We start from the raw sequence: 19,298 nt of genomic DNA, 5'->3' as shown, positions 1-19,298 counted from the left end.
AAAATGCAGTAGCTTACTTATGTTGTGATTTTAGTTTTCTTTAAAAAAGTAAATTACGTACGAAACATTACTTTGTGTCCGAAAAGATGTGCATTACTTAGATACTGTTTTAAGCCAGGAAAGTATCTGCTACGCTTAATCTCTTGTTTTTGCTTGAAAACCTTTACTCCGCGTTAGTGAATATGATAATAAATGGAGCGAAGAAATATGTGTCCGCTAAAAAGATCTGCTTATAAAATAAGTTTCTCCATTCATTAATTGGATGGCGCTTTATACCCAACTCTACCGCTCATTAGTGGGATGAAATTTTATAACTATGCGCGTAATCTCATTCGCCGCCTTTTTTTTTGGTTCAAACGAGCCAAGTGAAAATCGGTTATCAAAATAATCCGTTACAGAATATACCGCCGTTATTTACCCGGCAAATACTAAAAACGAATTCATGGTTCTGCATGATGTTTATCTTAACATCCACGCTAAGGTAGCCATCGAAGCATAAAGCGAAAGATAAATTTTATGAAAGCCGGAGTTTCATTTCCTACCGCGATGAATCTCGATCAACTTTTGCCAATTGTAAAATTATATAATATTAATAGAGCGTTTATATAATGAAATGAAACTAATAAATAAATGAATTATTTAAAGCATCTTGCATACGATTTTTTGATCAAGTGATAATTATCATGAAATCAATCTACTACTATTTATAGCGCGCAATAACCAAACGGGATAGTTTGTCGTGTCCGATTATGCGTCGACTTATTCCCTTGAAACGCTAAACGCGCGTTAATTCAGCACGTATATCGTTAGTGAGCGGTCGTACAATGGATTCTAAACGATTCAGTGGTCACATCGGAGCCAAATGGAGTTCTGGAACGGAGCTCCAACGAAACTGCGCTCAAACTGCGTTTGATCCTGACTTATCCGATTGCCTTTGATCAGTGCAAAATATAGAGAAAATAATTGTAGAAAGAAACGAATGAGTACTCGAGCTAGTGAAGGTAAAGATAAAATGGAAGTTCGAGTCAGAGTAGTTGTATTTGGATAGATGGTCTTTGAGTCCAAATGGACATTGCAATTGGGCCAACTCGGTTTAGCATGGCGCCTGCACGGGCATGCATGTACAGATCGAATTCGTCAAATGAGTTGGTCTCCGGTAGACAGAAGACAGTTGAAGTGGACACGCTACATTTAAGATCAGGCTAGCTGGGGTATGAATTCTAAGCCTCTTGGTACTTCTTTTTGCAATATTTTATTAAACATTTCTGTTTACTTGTATATCACGTTTTCCATTCTAAAAACCGTCTAAAAATTCTATGTTCTTTTTATATACTACTGCGATGTATAATTTATCCATTTTTCCCCACATGAATAAATACTTGAGTCCTTTCAAATGTATGAAACAGAGGCATGAAAGAAACTGAGAGCATGTGCTTTACTTCTGTACCATCGATATAGATTAAAATCAATAACACTACATTTGGTTAAAAATTTATATTCGATGTATTATAATTAAAAATGCACAGGAATTAACTGGTGCCGACAGAAATTCTTCAATTCTTATTTAAAATAAAACTTTAGAATTTTAGAATTAGATGCATCGGATATCGATAAATTTCAGATTTTTATGCAGTTACGATAACGTTATAAATAATAATATATAATAAGAATAAACATTGAAATATATTGAAAATGTTTGATACAATGTCAGTAACAAACTGTTCGTTGATGTTATTTTTGTTTCGCGTATGAATCGCGAATAAAACTCGCTCATTAACGACGCGGCAATATGGACAGTAAATTTCACGCGACCTCGTAAGTCTTTTTAAATATCACCGGCCGTGGATAGATAGTCACGGTGCGCGTCACCCATTTAGTTATCCAATGTATGGATCCCGTGCCGTTAAATGTTAACGGGTTCCCCCGCGAACGTTTGCCCCTCGTAAATTTCAAATAGCTCGCACCGCGGGGCTGGCGAATTTATTGTATTTCACCGCTGCACACGGCATATTTACTGGAACTCACCAGTCGCGATAGGAAAATTTGTTGATCTCTTTCGCTAAACATTCTCCGATCGCTGATCTTTTTCTACTTTTAATCGCCGATCCCTTGAATAAATATAGAATTTATAAGGTGTCTGATTGTTGCGTGGTTTTCACTCTCGATTACAAACTAAGGTAAATCTGTTTAATATGGTAAAAGCACTTAGCCCTTTTAACTTTCGACACTATGCGATTAAGTAAGTGTTAGTTATTATCATCGTTGTTGTATAATATGGTTATTATAATCTAGGTTGGCATGCGTCGATTTAATATTCTGTAGATAACGTTGAATATGCGAAGCATTTGGTCATTACGTTCTTTTGACGTTTAATTATTAAACGCCTAGGTAAATGATATCTTATACATACATATTACACAGCATAATTATTAGAGGCATTATTATAATTTTAGCACGCTACACATCAGTTTAATATTGTGCAGTTAATGCTGAATGAATATGAATAGATATTAGCGTATAATCAGTTACTATAATTCACTGGAAACGGAATTTTAGTGTAAGGTTTTAAAAATAAATTGAAAAACATATTTTCAACAGTCTTCGTGATTGCAACTCACATCGAACTTCGACCAAGTTTCCTCGTTTACACTTCCGCTTCAGGTCGCCCCATTCCGTACAATGGTACACACAGTTTCTTCTTCCATGTCATTAAACGGATCCTTCGACTGACCTTAAAAGTAACTGTAAGTAAAGGTACTAAAGTAAAGTCTAAAACTACACACTAAACTCCAAACAAACTGCGCTGGGTTCTTTTAAACCGTGACAAAAAGCCTGGGGAGAAATTTCACAATACCAACCAAGCATGAATTCGTTGAAGTTGAAATTAAAATGAAAGTTTGTTGATTTACGTAAGAAATAAAATGTTTCCGCCGTTCATTTTATCGATAAAATAAGGTCACAGAAAGTTAATAAAGTAACAAACTTCAATTGATAAGAAGCGACATAACGATGAAGTATAAGAAAACAACGAGGAGCAAATTAAGGAAGAAGCAAAACACAGAATAATCGATTTTACCTTCGAAGAAAGAACCGCTCGAACATTTGTCGATTGTCAACCCTTCCTACGAGTACCCAGCACCCATTAAAAGCTCATTTCTATCCCAGGAAAGAAAGCTAATCGAATGAGTTGGTGGAGTGAAGGATAGGACCTTGTTTCAGGGTACTCCCCTCTAGTACATTCACTGATTTGTCAATTGTCGCGTAATTTATACGATAATACAATAAACAGGAAAAATGCGAAGGAACTGTACGCAATTTTATTGCATCTCTTTTACCAGTTTACAATCAGGTCTGCAACATTTTAAAGGCAACATTTTCAGGAACATGGGAACGCGTCGTATTTATAATATTTGCTATCCTTTATTCAGACGGAACACTCTCTCCAATTCGACTGAGAAATCCGGATATTGCACGCGTACCCGCATCCGTTCCTACGTTTTACTTCTGTCCGTGCTCGTCTACCACCCTATCGCCCCTTGTTAGCAATAAATCGTGGAAAGCCGCGCATTAAGAATTACGGTCGGGCGAAAGTGGGTCGCGAATCAATCGAGGGAAGAAAACCGTCGAATTGTTGCGGCCGAGTCCTGGCGGTTTTCCCCGCTGGAAAGAGTAATCACTGCGGAAGGGCCTCGCAGCATAATTAATTCCTCAAGCCCAGCTTCCAGAGCCCCTTCTGCTCTCTGTGTAAACGTTATCCTGTTCCTCTGTTTTTCCATCGTTCCCGGTTGCCTTGGCGACGGAAATTAATTTAATCAAACGACCAAACCGAGAAAAGGAGCGAATAACATTCGAAAATCCGTGGGAAAAATGTGTTTCTCGTTATTTCACTTATTTTTTCCATCATTATCTGTTTTGATATTTTCATATTTGCCAGGCTTTTTCAGGTATTGTGATGGTTGATTTTTGTGAAAAAGGAACAATAGAACAATGCCGAGTCACATTTGGTGAATGACGATACAGTATCCGTTTCCTGAAACGTATTTTTGGTTAAATTCAACAGTGCAATCGTGGAGAGAATGTATACAAAGTACATGAATTACCTTTTTAAGGAATTATATTTTTACTTATACATCAATACTATATTAGACTCGATTATTATTTTTTTTAATACTTATATATTATTTATAATTATATTAAAGTGTTAACGTAATAGTAATGATTTCTAATACATTTGATTAACAATCTCGTAGAAATTTTGCGAACACATGCGTTGCGAACTGAACAATTTTTGCTTTCATTAAATTTTCAACTTGCGAAACATTTATTACAATACAACGTTAAAAATTGTATCTCGTGCGTTTGCATCGAAAATATTACATCAACGCAAACTCTAGCCAAAACTCAGTGTCTGCGAGCAATTATACACAAAAATTTGAAAAACGAACTTTGTAATATAAAGTAATATTAATCGAAAAAATAAGCGTAAAAATTGTTGGTTTGAAATGGAAAAATTCGTGTATCGTAAGAGGCGCGTTTGTTTGCTTCGAATATATTTATCTTTTGAAAATATTGGTGTCAAGCTATAGAAAAGGCTGACGAGTATAGTTATTAAAACGTATAGCGATACAAAAACGGACGAACCCTCATCGTTTGAACACTTTTATTTCGATCGAAATCGACGGTATTCGCGATGGGAGAGCTGTTCAAAATTCGGGCAATAATTACCAGCTTTGTGCTGTTTCATCGTTACGCACCCTGCTCGTTCGAGTAGCAATTGCGATGGCCATTTCTGCAGCGTGATCATTTCCTCAATCGGAATGGTTATCCCGCAATGGCTTTTCGAAGCTTGATTCACTTTGGAAAGCTGCTTAAGCATGAATTAATTTCACTAGATATTCATTCGCTTAGAAAAAAGACAACACTTATTATTTTAATTGAACCGCTTTAGAAAATTAATATTAATTTTTTAACATTTTAACGTTTATTCTTTGATATGACATGTGAATTTGAATTTTTTTTGTAAACGAGCCACTAACCTTTCGCGAAATGGTGAAACAATCTGGCATCTAAAGTGACTTAAACGAATATGTGTTGAGTAAAGGGAATCGGAGCGAGTTAAGCCACATCAAGAAACACTGAAGCAAATTGCCTGCAGCGATGCTGCATCCTGGCGTTCACCAAATTGACGCTGAAATTCGTCTTAATAATCCAGCTATTAGCGGCGCATAGATATTTCGGATACATCGTTTCGCCGATTACACCAGCCAGCTACGCGTGAATTTCAACTCGTTGAGAATCAACGCGGAAATGCGTTCGAGCGTATTATTTCCTCGAGATAGGGCCTTGTGCTCTCGGTCATAAAAATTCAACTTAGACTAACAATTAACAATTATTGTGAAAACGGTTGGTTTACGAGAAGAAACGCTTAGAAATTGCTTATTATAAGATACGATGATGAAAAATAATGAGAAAATATAAGTTTCGTCGCTAAGTTTAAGGATGACTCTAGTCGATTTGTACAAAAATTAAGAGTTAAGTTGTTGAGATTTATCGGTTCTTTTTTTTCTTCGTTAGTTTCTCCCTCGTTCTTAATTGAGAGATATAAAACGCATTACGAGATGAACTTTACTGACCACAATTTGCGAGTTTATGATAAATGAGTTCTGGTCACTACTTTCGTAATGAATTTCTACCTTCGTTTAACTAATTTATCAGGAAGATCGATGCCGAGTTTCTCAAAATTCCGGATCGCTACAGAAGCTAATAAATTATCGAACACGAATTTTCCATTAAATTATTTGCATAAATTGGCCGTGAAATATCAAGTTCTAAGAACAAGTCGAAAACGCTACGCCATCTTGTTCGTACCCAAATGAAAACCCTATTCCAAATGAATAGGGGATTTTAGTCTGATTTATACGTTTGATTAGGGTACTATGAATTTGCCTCAACCATTTCAGCAGTAAAGTACTTTTCCCATGATTTGAAGTTATTTCGAATGTTAGTTATTTAACAGAAAACGTTATTCAGAGACGTAACTATAGAATCTTCGATACAACTATTAAGTCTGCACCCCTTGTTATTTGTAATTCAAACTCAAGGAACCGCACAAAAGTCAAGAGTTCCTTTGGCAAAATATTCCATGTGTATGCAACCGCAATATACATGGAAATTACTCATGAATTTTCAAAGTAAATACCACGCCATTTCACATGGTTCTCTTCGCCGAACAAAATGAACTTTCAAAAACAAAATGAGATGAAAAACTATTTTTCTATTATTTTTTCAATAATAATGTCTGTATATATAATAAGTAATAATCACTTTTATGATTCATCGATGGCCCATAGTTGTGTGATAAGTGTATAATTACGAGACATCGTTCTCATTAGACGGATCGTGTTGATTTATCATACATTTTGGTTGAACACGCGTATACATATTTCACTTGGTAAGAATAGGAAACGTGCGCGTTCGAACACTTTCGTAAGCTACTGTACGTCGAGGAAGGTGAATAAAAATGGATTTGCATTTTCGAGAGACGTGTCATAAGGAAATACGAGCTCTGAATCTTTCAGAGGGATTCCTAGCCAACCCATATTCCGTGGGCTTTCATATCACGACAGAACGCGGAAACGGAACGAAATTTTATGACCGCCTGCCTTTTGTCTGTTCCAGTGACGAAATTCATCCGTATTGGAATAGCTGACAAGAACGACAATCCGCCTTACTTCGACAAAGGCCTCTACGAGGCTGAAGTAGACGAAAATGAGGATATCCAGCACACGGTACTCACTGTCACCGCCAAAGATCACGACGAGTGTAAGTCGACAGATATATCTACAAATACGGGATGATTTGTCACCTGCGTCGAGTCTTCGAAACACGTAACTCGTAAAGAGGAACAAATGCGCGTCACTGTTCCCCTTTCAGAAATATGTTGCAGTCTCTCAGATATAGAGGATTTTTCAGCGATTTTAATGATTTATAATATAATTTATCGTAGTAATTATAACATAACATATCGCTTCGAGAAACGAAGAGAGAATAATTTTCAGGCTATCGATAGGGGAGAGTGTTCCCTCTATTTCTGGTAATGACTTCATACTTTGTCTGAAAGTTTGGTATCTTTAACACGGCTAACAAGTTCCGCGAAAATCCATCTGCCCCTCCGTGACTCGGGTCGGATGGTACATAAACTGCTTACGAAAGTTTAAATACCAGATGGCTGGTGTAAAGTCACGAAACATATTTATCCAGCCGATCCCGACGAGGAACCTGCTCCGGTTTATTAACATTTTTCTAATAAAACACATTTAACCTTTGCGTTTAACCTTACTACTTGCGCCGGCATAAAGGTATAATACGATTCACGTTAAAAGAAAACAACGAGAGGACGCGTATTCTTCTAATTGCATTTCTTGCGACGATATGACTTGAGACTCTTACACTTACACGTTGCGTTACACCGCTGAGGTCAAGCAGGACCAGAATCACTGTTCACGTTTCTACGTTACAGCTTAAGACACGTTCATAATTAAAGATACAGTCTGGCTCGCCCGCCGTTGCCTCTTCGCAAGTAAAACGAGAAATCGAGGGGAAACTAATTTTCCAGCTACTTATGAGTGAACGCCCTCCCCGGGGAAATTTTCCTGGTGAAAATTCAAAGAGCGGCCGGTTTAATGGATCTCATGCTTAGAATCGAAAGACACTGTCGCGTTTCGCTTGCCTACGTATCCAGAGACTTAAAAGGGGGAAATCGAACATTATAATATCATTATCAGAACTGTTCGTATATTATTTCTATTCGCAATTAATGTAAAGTGAGAAATATATTATTATAGTTTCCAGCCTCCTCCATAATTTCTCGTGGAATTCCACCAGAAAGAATCCTCTGTTTATATTTTACAGCCTCGCGTATTCGATACGAGATTACGAGCGGTAACATAGGCGGTGCGTTTGCCGTGAAGAATATGACTGGCGCCATTTACGTAGCCGGCGCATTAGATTACGAGACAAGGAAAAGGGTTAGTACATCATGGTATCAGGAGAATCACTGACAGCGGCGGTAAAGGAATAGCCGGGAAACGGAGAGAAGTAGATAAGGGGATGAAAAACGGAAGAACGAGAACCTCCCATACGTTCACGGTTAATCCTTTTAACCACGTCCCCAGGCCCCCGTTTTATTACCCACGGACCAATAAAACTGTGAAATAGTGCGAAAACTTTCGAGGTTATTGCACGCTGGCTGTCCCCTCGTTTGTCATTGCTTTAAAAAGTCTTTCGTTTTATACGATTCGACGTATCGTCGGAATAGCACTCGTTTATCGGCAATTTCATTGAGAAATCAGATCGCTTCGTTTTCTTCTGCCTTCGTCGAGTTTACATCGGATTTACTATCTTGTAAAGACTCCGGTACATTTTCCGCTTAATTTCCGATTCTGTTATTTTAATATACCTATTGTTTATATTCGCTATTCAAAGATTACTTCAGAACGGATCTTTATTTTCTGTCCGATTTCATTAAAACGAAAGCCCATAGTCCTTTCATTTCATTCGCTCCATTTAACGTACTACTGGCTTCTTTATTATTACCGGCTAACTTTTATTACAGCAAAGCGGGCCCTTTTTTCATATTTTAAAACTGACTCCACTAGCTCGCTGTTTTTATAACTTTCGTTACAAAAACTGTTCCTGTCTCTTCCAAATTTGCTTTCCCTGTCAAATAAACAACAGTGTATACGTGTATGCGTAAACTTTTATTACATCAAAACTCTGCTCATCAACTTTAGCGCATCATCGTCTTCCTTATCAAATATATAAATAAACGTCCCCTATCGATAATATTTCCCACCGGTTTATTTACACAGTGTATTCCTCAAGTGTCGTAAACTGTTGCCCTCGAAAGCCGCTTTCATTATTCCTAAAAAAGGCGCCGCTGTCGGTAGACCAGCTCGGGTCAGCTGCAAATGCAATTATCCACTTGTTCCGCTTTAATCTTGCAGTACGAGCTACGCCTCACCGCGTCTGATAACTTGAAAGAAAATTACACCACGGTCGTGATACACGTGAAAGATGTAAATGACAATCCGCCAGTCTTCGAGCGTCCAAATTATAGGACACAGATCACCGAGGAGGACGACAGGACTCTGCCTAAACGTGTGCTTGGGGTAATTATTCCTCTTGTTTCAAAGTCAATTTACTCAATTTCGCTATGCGACTTGTAACTTCATCTTACTTGGTTGCAAGAACGCTTCCGAACCTATAAATTTTTAAACAAGGTAGGTTATTACGGATTTTAAAACTCAAAGCGTATACGATATGGAATATAAAACATAACGTATAGCTCGAACAATGTATATGGAACACATAATATGGACCATAAAATATATATGGAATACGGTGTACGGAATATAACGTAAAATATAAAATCTACCAAAGCGGAATAAAGGACGTAGAATGTTTGTAATATTTCCGATGAAACCGTAATTCTAGTATTACGCTGTAGGAATTAATTGTGAGTATTGCCAATTTTTGTATGCAGGTCACAGCGACTGATGGCGACAAAGACAGACCACAGGACATTGTCTACTTTTTAACTGGTCAAGGTATCGATCCTGACAATCCAGCAAACAGCAAGTTCGACATCAACCGCACCAGCGGAGAGATTTACGTTTTAAAGGTTTGTTTCACGTTCATGGAATCCTTTAATTACAATATTTGTAGCTCCAGCTGCTAATTACCCTTTCGTTAACAGATACTTCTCTATAACTTCTTTCCCATTTAGATCTTAAACGCGATAAAAAAGAAAAAGAATTATTAAAATTTCACCAAGAAAACCGTTCGCTGCGAAATCTGATTTCCTTAATTAAACGGTTCCAAGGATAAGTTTCTACCTGTTCTTCTACCTTAGAAAGTCCTTTCATACCACATTTATGAAGACTTTTTATAATTTCGTATAATTACACGGGTTACATCGATTACCGAAACGTGTTTGTATGTTTTAAAAGCCTTTCACAGAATTGACTTTAATTCGTAATACTGCAAAGTAAATGCGTTTCGCCACGAAATAGTTACGCGGAATCGTACGGAAGTTGGGCTGTGCTTTTTGCTATATTAAATTTGTCTCTTATCCCGTGTCAGTTAAGGCTGTAATCCGACTGTTTTTCCACAGCCACTGGACAGGGATCAGCCAAATGGAAGGCCACAGTGGCGGTTCACCGTATTTGCTCAAGACGAAGGCGGAGAAGGTTTGGTTGGCTACGCAGACGTGCAGGTGAACCTCAAAGATATCAACGACAACGCGCCAACGTTCCCTCAAGGAATTTATGTTGGAAACGTCACAGAAAATGGAACAGCGGGTAACTTTAAGCTGTGATTTTTTCCATGGCGAATTAAGAAACTCCAACTATTACCGTTACAATATACGACCTGTATCCATCCATTTTCGTGTCTAGGAATGGTTGTGATGACCATGACAGCTGTCGACTACGATGATCCAAGCGAAGGTACAAATGCTAAACTGATTTATTCCATCGAAAAGAACGTGATCGAGGAGGAAACTGGTTCGCCAATCTTTGAAATTGAGTCGGAAACGGGTGTCATAAAGACGGCAGTATGCTGTTTGGACAGAGAACGTACACCGGATTATTCCATACAAGTGGTAGCAATGGATGGAGGGGGGTTAAAAGGTAGGTTTTTAAGATGAAATTAAACAGTCAGATTGTCAAACCGTTTGCTCGACATTTAGGGACGGGGACAGCCTCTATACGAGTGAAGGATATAAACGACATGCCTCCGCAATTTACAAAGGACGAATGGTTCACGGAAGTGGACGAAACGGAAGGTCCGGACCTGCCAGAAATGCCAATTCTTACGGTCACCGTACACGATGAGGATGAGACCAATAAATTCCAGTACAAGGTACTTTCTATCGCTTCGCTTCCATTTCTTAAACGAATTCCCGGTATTATACTTTATAAACAAGAGTCTATTGTAGTAAAGATCATTGAATTTCTTTGTTTGAATTTTCGAGTCGTGTAATATCGATCTGCAATTACAGGTGATTGAAAGTAGCGGTTATGGCGCCGACAAATTCACTATGGTAAGAAATAACGACGGCACGGGATCACTGAAGATCGTACAGTCGTTGGATTACGAGGACCAATTGCAGAGCAACGGTTTTAGGTTTAGGATACAAGTCAACGACAAGGTACGTGGACGTTCGAAATTTTACTGGTTGCTAAACCGACAACTGCATGTCCAGTTCCAACATTGCTTTTCAGGGCGAAGACAATGACAACGACAAGTATCACGTTGCCTATTCCTGGGTAGTCGTGAAGCTGCGCGACATAAACGATAATCAACCGCAATTCGAGAAGGCGAATATCGAGACCACGGTGCCGGAGAACGCCCCAGTTGGTAACAGCCTTGAAACGTTCACAGCTACCGATCCGGACCAGGGTGGCAAAAGCAAAGTGTATTACTCGATCGATAGAAGCTCCGATCGTAAACGGCAATTCTCGATTAACGAAAACGGCACTGTATCGATCCAAAGGAGTCTCGACCGCGAAGAAACCCCGCGACATCAGGTAAATGATAATATAGAAGCCAGGTTTCAGAAGTCTCGCATTGGAGGTAAATTCGAATCGAACTGGAAAATTGTTACGTTCGATGGGTGAAAATGATTCCAGGTGAAAATCTTGGCCATCGACGACGGTATTCCACCGAAAACGGCAACAGCCACGCTAACGGTGATCGTGCACGACATCAACGACAATCCGCCACGATTTCTGAAAGACTACCGGCCCGTGTTACAAGAGCACTCGCAACAGAAAAAAGTGGTCGAGATATTAGCGACGGACGACGACGACCGTTCGAAAAGCAACGGGCCGCCGTTCACTTTCAGAATGGATCCGAACGCGGACGACGTGATTCGTGCCAGTTTCAAAGTGGAGAACGATAACAGTGAGTCTGGACCGATGTCCTATTGTAGTCGCCTGGCGAAGGAACGTTTGGTAGCAGTAGTTGGATAGTTTCTAACAAACGACGGGTTTTTGTCTCGTTGCAGAGGGAGCAAACGGGGATGGCATGGCTATTGTCTCGTCGTTACTATCGTTTAATAGAGAGCAACAAAAGGAGTATTTGATACCGATCGTTATCAAAGACTCCGGTACTCCGTCGATGTCTGGGACCAGTACCCTCACGGTTATTATCGGGGACATAAACGATAACAAGATGCAACCTGGATCGAAAGAAATTTTTGTATATAATTACGCAGTAGGTATTACATTTGGGTTTATTTCATTTCTGTGGAACATTTATGTTACTTAATCGTATTTGTTCGCACAGGGACAATCACCGGACACGGAAATAGGCAGAGTTTACGTCTACGATTTAGACGATTGGGATCTACCGGACAAAAAGTTCTACTGGGAGGGTTTAGAACACGCTCAGTTCAAATTACACGAAGACACTGGTATGATTTACATGAAATCAGGCACACACGATGGTAGATACCATCTACGGTTCAAAGTTTACGATCGGAAGCACACGCAAACGGACGTTCCGGCGAACGTGACCGTCACCGTGAAAACTATTCCTCACGAGGCGGTCCTGAACTCTGGCTCGGTTCGAATATCTGGAATAACGGACGAGGACTTCATTCGAGTTTGGGACTACAAGGTAGGTATCTTGTAAAACGACCGCTTGCTATTGGAGCAATTATTCATTTATTCGTTTCACGATTTTCAGTCGCAAACTTTGTCGCGCAGCAAAGCAGAGTTATTTAGAGATAAATTAGCGCATTTGTTAAATATCGATAGAGACAATGTAGACGTGTTTAGCGTGCAATTACGTAGAATGCATCCTCCGTTGACGGACGTCAGATTCGCTGCTCACGGATCACCGTATTATAAGCCTGTCAGGTTGAACGGAATCGTGCTGATGCATCGCGAAGAGGTAAGTCGTGCAATTCGTATAGCATCATTTCAGATTTTACTAAAAACAATTGGTTTTAAATTATTCAAACAGATCGAGAAAGAAGTTGGTATCAACATAACGATGGTCGGCATAGACGAATGTTATTACGAGAACGAAGTATGCGAGGGTAGTTGCACCAATACCTTAGATATCAGCAGCTTACCGTACATGGTTAACGCAAACAAGACCGCTCTGGTTGGTGTACGAGTGGACGTAATCGCTGAATGTACATGCGGTGCACGGAATTTCAGTAAAGGGGAATCTTGTCGAAGCAGCCCTTGTTATAACGGTGGTCGTTGCGTAGAAGGACGATTTGGGTTATCGTAAGAGTATACTTTTCCTTAAAATTCATCATTTCATACAATTATTCCTTGATTTAAACGTATGTAATTTTTTCTCTCTAGGTGCCAGTGTCCTTCTGGATATAACGGGCCAAGATGTCAGCAGACCGCGAGAAGTTTCCGCGGAAATGGTTGGGCTTGGTACCCAGCTCTGGAAATGTGCGATAACAGCCATTTAAGCTTCGAATTCATCACAAAGAAACCCGACGGCTTGCTTTTGTACAACGGTCCTATTGTACCCCCTGAAACCGACGAAATCATGGTTTCTGGTACGTAGCACCTTTTCGCAGTAATGAATCGACATGCTAATCGTGAAATAATACGTGTATCTACAGATTTTATATCCATTGAACTGGAACGTGGAATACCTCGACTGTTGATAGACTTCGGTTCTGGCACATTGGAGATGAGAGTGAAACCGAAACGAACTTTGGATGACGGAGAATGGCACAGGCTTGACATATTTTGGAACACGGAGGTCATAGATACTGTTTACCATAACAATTGATGCGTATATTTTAATCAAAAAAAAAGATCACATTTTAAAAATATGTTACTTAAACAAGTTATAATCACTAAGTTAAGTCACTAATTTCACGCGCATATATTCCATCCTTGCACAGACCGTGAAGTTAATTATCGACTACTGCAAGTCCGCGGACATCTCGGAGCCGGAAGATGGCACGCCTCCGGAATTCAACGATACCAGCTGTCAAGCCCAAGGCACGATACCACCGTTCAACGAGTATCTGAACGTGAACGCGCCCCTTCAAATCGGCGGCATGTACGTCGAGCAGATCGATCCGCTGCCCTACCATTGGAAGCAGATGCCATACGGCAAGGGGTTCGACGGCTGCATCAAGAATCTCTTCCACAACAGTAAACTGTACGACCTGGCTCATCCTGGCCTGTCCAGAAACAGTGTAGCCGGCTGCCCTCAGACCGAGGAGATTTGCAACAACCAGGAATCCACATTCCGCTGCTGGGAGCACGGTACTTGCGTAGGAAGCTTCACCGAGGCCAGATGTCAATGTAATCCGGGATGGACTGGCCCTGGATGCATGACACCCACTATACCAACTACGTTCAGACCGCAAAGTTACGTTAAATACGCGCTGTCCTTCGAACCGGATAAATACTCCACGCAAGTACAGCTGAGGTTTCGTACTCGAGAGGTACATGGCGAATTGTTCAGAGTCAGCGACCAGCACAACAGGGAATACGCCATTTTAGAGGTGAGCTCGAACACTTGCTCAAAGTTGGCAATTTGACTAATGGTTGGTTCCGTAATTCGTTGTTTCGTAATCCCTACGATTTTATTGTTTCATTTTTAGATCAAAGACAGCAGGTTGCATTTCCGGTACAATTTGAACAGTTTGAGAACCGAGGAACGCGATATATGGCTGACTGCGATAGCGGTTGACGATGGACAATGGCATACGGTTCGTGTATCGAGATATGGTTCGGCTGCGACTTTGGAACTAGACGGCGGCGAAGGACGGAGGTTCAACGAAACCTTCTCTTTCGAAGGACACCAGTGGTTATTGGTCGACAAGCAAGAAGGTGTTTTTGCTGGAGGCAAGGCTGAATATACTGGCGTTCGGACGTTCGAGGTCTATGCTGATTATCAGAAAGGTAAATCATTTTGTGACGTACTATTAGTGATTGAAATTTATACGAAGATAAAAGTAGATAGTGTGTACTAAGACGATTTATTGTTGCAACAGGATGTCTAGACGATATAAGACTGGAGGGCAAGCACCTTCCACTACCGCCAGCCATGAATGGCACGCAATGGGGTCAAGCGACCATGGCTAGAAATTTAGAAAGATATTGCCCTTCGAACAAACCTTGTGCCAATGTCATTTGTCCAGAACCGTTCGAATGTATCGACCTTTGGAACGAGTACGATTGCACGTACGTATCGTGAAAGTTTCATCGTGTAATATCAATCACATTCGATATATAGGGACGTGATTTCATAAATGTCGCTCCTCCCATTATTTTTAGATGCGGAGAGGGAAGGATTCCATCGCCCGATAACAAAGGGTGTATGGACAAAAACGAATGTATAGATTACCCTTGTCTGAACGGTGGTAGGTGCATCAACCAAGATCCTCGTTTTCGATACAGATGTATTTGCCCCGACGGATTCTGGGGTGAGAATTGCGAACTTGTGCAAGAGGGTCAGACACTGAAGCTCGGCATGGGCGCTCTGGCGGCTATTTTGGTCTGCCTTTTGATTATCCTTGGTAAGTGTGGCGTAAATCGAATTGCTTGGGTAAGAGATGATGTAAAAAAAGAAGACGCGTTAACCCAAATAGAATTGACAGTTGCAATTTGCGAAAAGATTTACGTTATCTTACTTTATTCAATCTTGCTTGCTTGATCCTTTTCTTCATGGTAATTTAACACTGATAACCGCAAAGGCGCTATAAAAATGAAAGCCAAAGTTGTCAAGGACAAAAGCCAGGCCTATCGAGGAAAACCTCAATGACGAGCGATCCGCCTATGTTTTTGACGAACTAAGGGTCAGAGCGCATGAGAACAAAACGGGGGTAGGAGGAAACCGATCAAGGCTGTTCCAAAGGACAATGTCGTTTGTGAAGTTGCCAAATAAGAATGATTCAAGTTATTGATTAGTCGTTACGAATTATTTTGCTATAATCGCATTAATATAATTTTATCAACTGTCATTGTTGTAAATATTTTTCAATAATAACATTCTATTTACTACAATCGCGTGTCACGCAGAAATTAAATTAATTTCATCGAAACATTTCAACGTAATTTCGGAAGAACGTCGGAAGAACAAAAACAAACTGATTGATGTATAATTGTTTTATGTTGCAGTACTTGTCCTAGTATTTGTTGTTTATAACAGACGAAGAGAATCGCATATTAAGTATCCCGGCCCTGATGACGACGTGAGGGAGAATATTATCAATTATGATGACGAAGGTGGCGGAGAGGATGACATGACCGCATTCGACATTACGCCACTTCAAATTCCTGTTGGCGGCCCAATACCAGAAATGGGTGGGAAGCTACCGCCATGTAAAGTACCCTGTAAGTTACGTTTTTCTATATTTTATCTGCGGTTTACCATATTGCAATACGTAGCAGTTGTCGTACCATCCTCTTACAGTCTCCTCACAACTTTTGAACAGAATCAGAACACTATTGAATATGGTAGCGAAAGTAAGGCAAACTTTACGAATATTGATTATCTGATTGTACATGATTTTTCAGATACACTAGGACCGGAACCAAACGTGGGCATCTTTATAGAAGATCACAAAAAGAGGGCTGACAGCGATCCAAACGCACCGCCATTCGACGATCTACGAAATTACGCATACGAGGGTGGCGGAAGTATCGCAGGTTCATTGTCATCGTTAGCTTCCGGTACGTAAATATTTCTACTCTCGTCAATATCGATTCAATGTCTGATATTTATAAATTGATCGCAAACAAAATAATACCCAAACAACACGCTATTGACCCTGCGGCTGCAATGCGCACGATACAGTGCCATCGTGACACGTGTGTCCTACGTTCCATTCATGAATTTTTTTCAACAGTGACGTAGGGTAACATTTGTTAGCGGAGAAATTGTATTTCCATACAAAATTAAAACCGTTAGATCTCGGCACATGTTCAACATATTGAGTATTGACAGACATTTTGGTTGTTATTAGCCCATAACTATAATTACTGATAACTATATATATATTTAAATCGTCATAAAAATGCATATAATAGAGCATTAAAAGCTCTGTTCCTATTCAAATTGCACAATATGTAGTATTTATTATTTATATTGACATAGGTTACTTTACATTCTCGCTTACAAACCAACAATCGCTGTATCGAGTTAGTGTATAGAAAGTAATAAAAACAAATATAGCCATATATCTTCGTTTCATGTTAATCTGTTTTAGAATCAAAATAAATAAACTGTTTAGTTTTGTCATTTTTAATATTCGTTTACAATTTGGATCGAAGAATGTCATCCTACGCCACTGCTAATAAATAAAATTTACGAATGAACGCCATTGGCACGCGGTATCAGGGTAACTTCTGGGTAACTCCAATCACGCGAAAAATAATTGTTTGAAAATCAACAGGAACGGACGACGAGCAACACGAGTACGAGTACTTAGGCGCCTGGGGCCCAAGATTCGACAAGTTGGCCGACATGTACGGTCCAGCGGAGGAAAGCGAAGAGGAGGACTAAACGTCGCCACGAAGAACAATCCCTGATATTCGTAAGCTCGCGCGATACACTCGCGATATACTCACAATAGTGTTCGCGTGAGTTTAAACGACAAAAAAAAAAAAAAGAAAAAGAGGAAGGAAGAAAGAGAAACGGCAAAAAAGACTGCCCTCTCTGGGAAACGTGTGTACGATCGAGCGAACTTTCTATACGACGAAGAACGAAGAACAAAAAGCACTGGGAAACAGAAAGAAACCGTAATCGAAGTGTTTTGCGTTGTTCGACAGCAGAGACGTTCCCGTTTTTGTTCATCGAGCACGTGGCACGTTTCCAGGCCGCGTGGGCGCATTACCTTCAACGATGCGTACACGCGAACAAGGACGCAACGTCCGTGCGGTGTGCGCGATTATGAGAGAAAGAGTGAGAAAGAAGCATTCTCTGGCCGATATCCACAAAATGCAAGCCGCTCGTCGATAACGATCTCGCGAACAGAGCTTTCTATCCGCTAGCCACTGCGTGAAAGCAAACGATATTGCAATAAGTTATCTCTGTCGAGTCATGGCCAGTCGTTACGGCACACCGTAGGGTGGCGCGTAACCCTCGAAGGGGTGTATACCTATCTGTATAGCACGTTACGCGTATACGTAGTGAATTCGCGCGTGTCCGCCCGTGCACGCGAGACTTTTCTATTAATAAAATAAATCTACATAATTATTTTTAGTCACAGTCATAGTTACTATTTATCGGTACCACCGACCTTCGATGTCTCGGTATTCGAACAGTTAATTATCGTCGGCGTGAACAGCATCGGTTTGACCGGAATCATTAATCGTGAACACGTTACTACTGCCAGCCGTGCGCGTGATCGTCGTTTTTATTTTTCAACTCGCGCACATAGGTCACCAAGTGGCCACGCGCCTCGTACCTAAACGGCATATCTCTTTTGTACATCTTTTAAATCCCAACGACCGTCTCACTTGCGTTCAGACGTTTATGAATGTTCGAACCGATAATCCCTACCGCGACATTTCCGTTTCATCCTACGAACGTGAACGCGCATCGGCTAACGTGGTCCCCGTGTAACGCACCATGAACTTGTGTATCGACGTTGTTGGGTGTAACAGAAGGGAAATGGCACAATCGCGGCGCAATCCTGGTTCGCGGCATACGGACCGTTCTAATGTCGTCTGTCGTACTACAAAAATAGGGTTATTTAAGATGAAACGAGAGAGAGAGAGAGAGACACGTTTAGTTTGTTCGCGAGTCGTGAACCATCCTCATCGTTGTCATCGTCTGCGTCACCAGCATCCTCATTAATTAATGATAGTATTATTATTGAAATTACGATAAATATATATATATATATTATAAATATGGATTTATAAATAAATAAATGAATAAATATAAATATATATATATATATATATAGAAAAAGAGAAGCGCAAGGCGGAGGACAAATGATACAGCAAACCTTTGTAGGCGCACGAAAGTCCGCGAGAGAACAAATGAGAGTTACCGCGCGCGTATGTAATTATTATAATTATTATATAGCGATATAAATATAAATATATATACATATATATTATATATAAATGAAAGAATCGTATACAGATGGAGACACGTAAAAAGGAAGGTAAAAAAGTAAGAAAAAAAACAAAAAGATCAGCAAAAGGAGAAAAAAATCGTATAGCATAAAATACGAGGGCCGGTTGACAAGAGGAGAAGCTCATGATTCGACTCTCGACGTAGTATTAATA

General features: G+C 40.1%; 1 protein-coding gene across 10 annotated transcripts in view; it reads left to right on the top strand.

The window, feature by feature from the left end:
- LOC143425493 (neural-cadherin-like) overlaps positions 1-18,758 on the top strand; it is a 155,696-nt gene extending 136,938 nt beyond the window's left edge. For all 10 annotated transcript variants that reach the window (XM_076898340.1, XM_076898337.1, XM_076898336.1 and 7 more), the window contains 23 exons: positions 6,679-6,822; positions 7,912-8,027; positions 9,006-9,170; positions 9,545-9,682; positions 10,175-10,361; positions 10,458-10,691; positions 10,751-10,923; positions 11,063-11,212; positions 11,286-11,591; positions 11,694-11,967; positions 12,071-12,279; positions 12,352-12,684; positions 12,754-12,960; positions 13,033-13,304; positions 13,386-13,591; positions 13,658-13,800; positions 13,946-14,557; positions 14,657-14,957; positions 15,050-15,239; positions 15,333-15,574; positions 16,176-16,391; positions 16,575-16,730; positions 17,453-18,758. In XM_076898340.1, the coding sequence (XP_076754455.1) occupies positions 6,679-6,822; positions 7,912-8,027; positions 9,006-9,170; positions 9,545-9,682; positions 10,175-10,361; positions 10,458-10,691; positions 10,751-10,923; positions 11,063-11,212; positions 11,286-11,591; positions 11,694-11,967; positions 12,071-12,279; positions 12,352-12,684; positions 12,754-12,960; positions 13,033-13,304; positions 13,386-13,591; positions 13,658-13,800; positions 13,946-14,557; positions 14,657-14,957; positions 15,050-15,239; positions 15,333-15,574; positions 16,176-16,391; positions 16,575-16,730; positions 17,453-17,562 (5,084 nt within the window). In that variant the 3' untranslated portion in view covers positions 17,563-18,758. The remainder of the gene's footprint in view (positions 1-6,678; positions 6,823-7,911; positions 8,028-9,005; positions 9,171-9,544; positions 9,683-10,174; positions 10,362-10,457; positions 10,692-10,750; positions 10,924-11,062; positions 11,213-11,285; positions 11,592-11,693; positions 11,968-12,070; positions 12,280-12,351; positions 12,685-12,753; positions 12,961-13,032; positions 13,305-13,385; positions 13,592-13,657; positions 13,801-13,945; positions 14,558-14,656; positions 14,958-15,049; positions 15,240-15,332; positions 15,575-16,175; positions 16,392-16,574; positions 16,731-17,452) is intronic.
- Positions 18,759-19,298: the final 540 nt, after the last annotated feature.

The sequence above is a fragment of the Xylocopa sonorina genome, chromosome 7 (genome assembly GCF_050948175.1).
Source record: "Xylocopa sonorina isolate GNS202 chromosome 7, iyXylSono1_principal, whole genome shotgun sequence".
Lineage (NCBI taxonomy): Eukaryota > Metazoa > Arthropoda > Insecta > Hymenoptera > Apidae > Xylocopa > Xylocopa sonorina.
The sequence above is the reverse complement of the archived record's forward strand: the minus strand, read 5'-3'. Positions and strand labels throughout refer to the sequence as shown.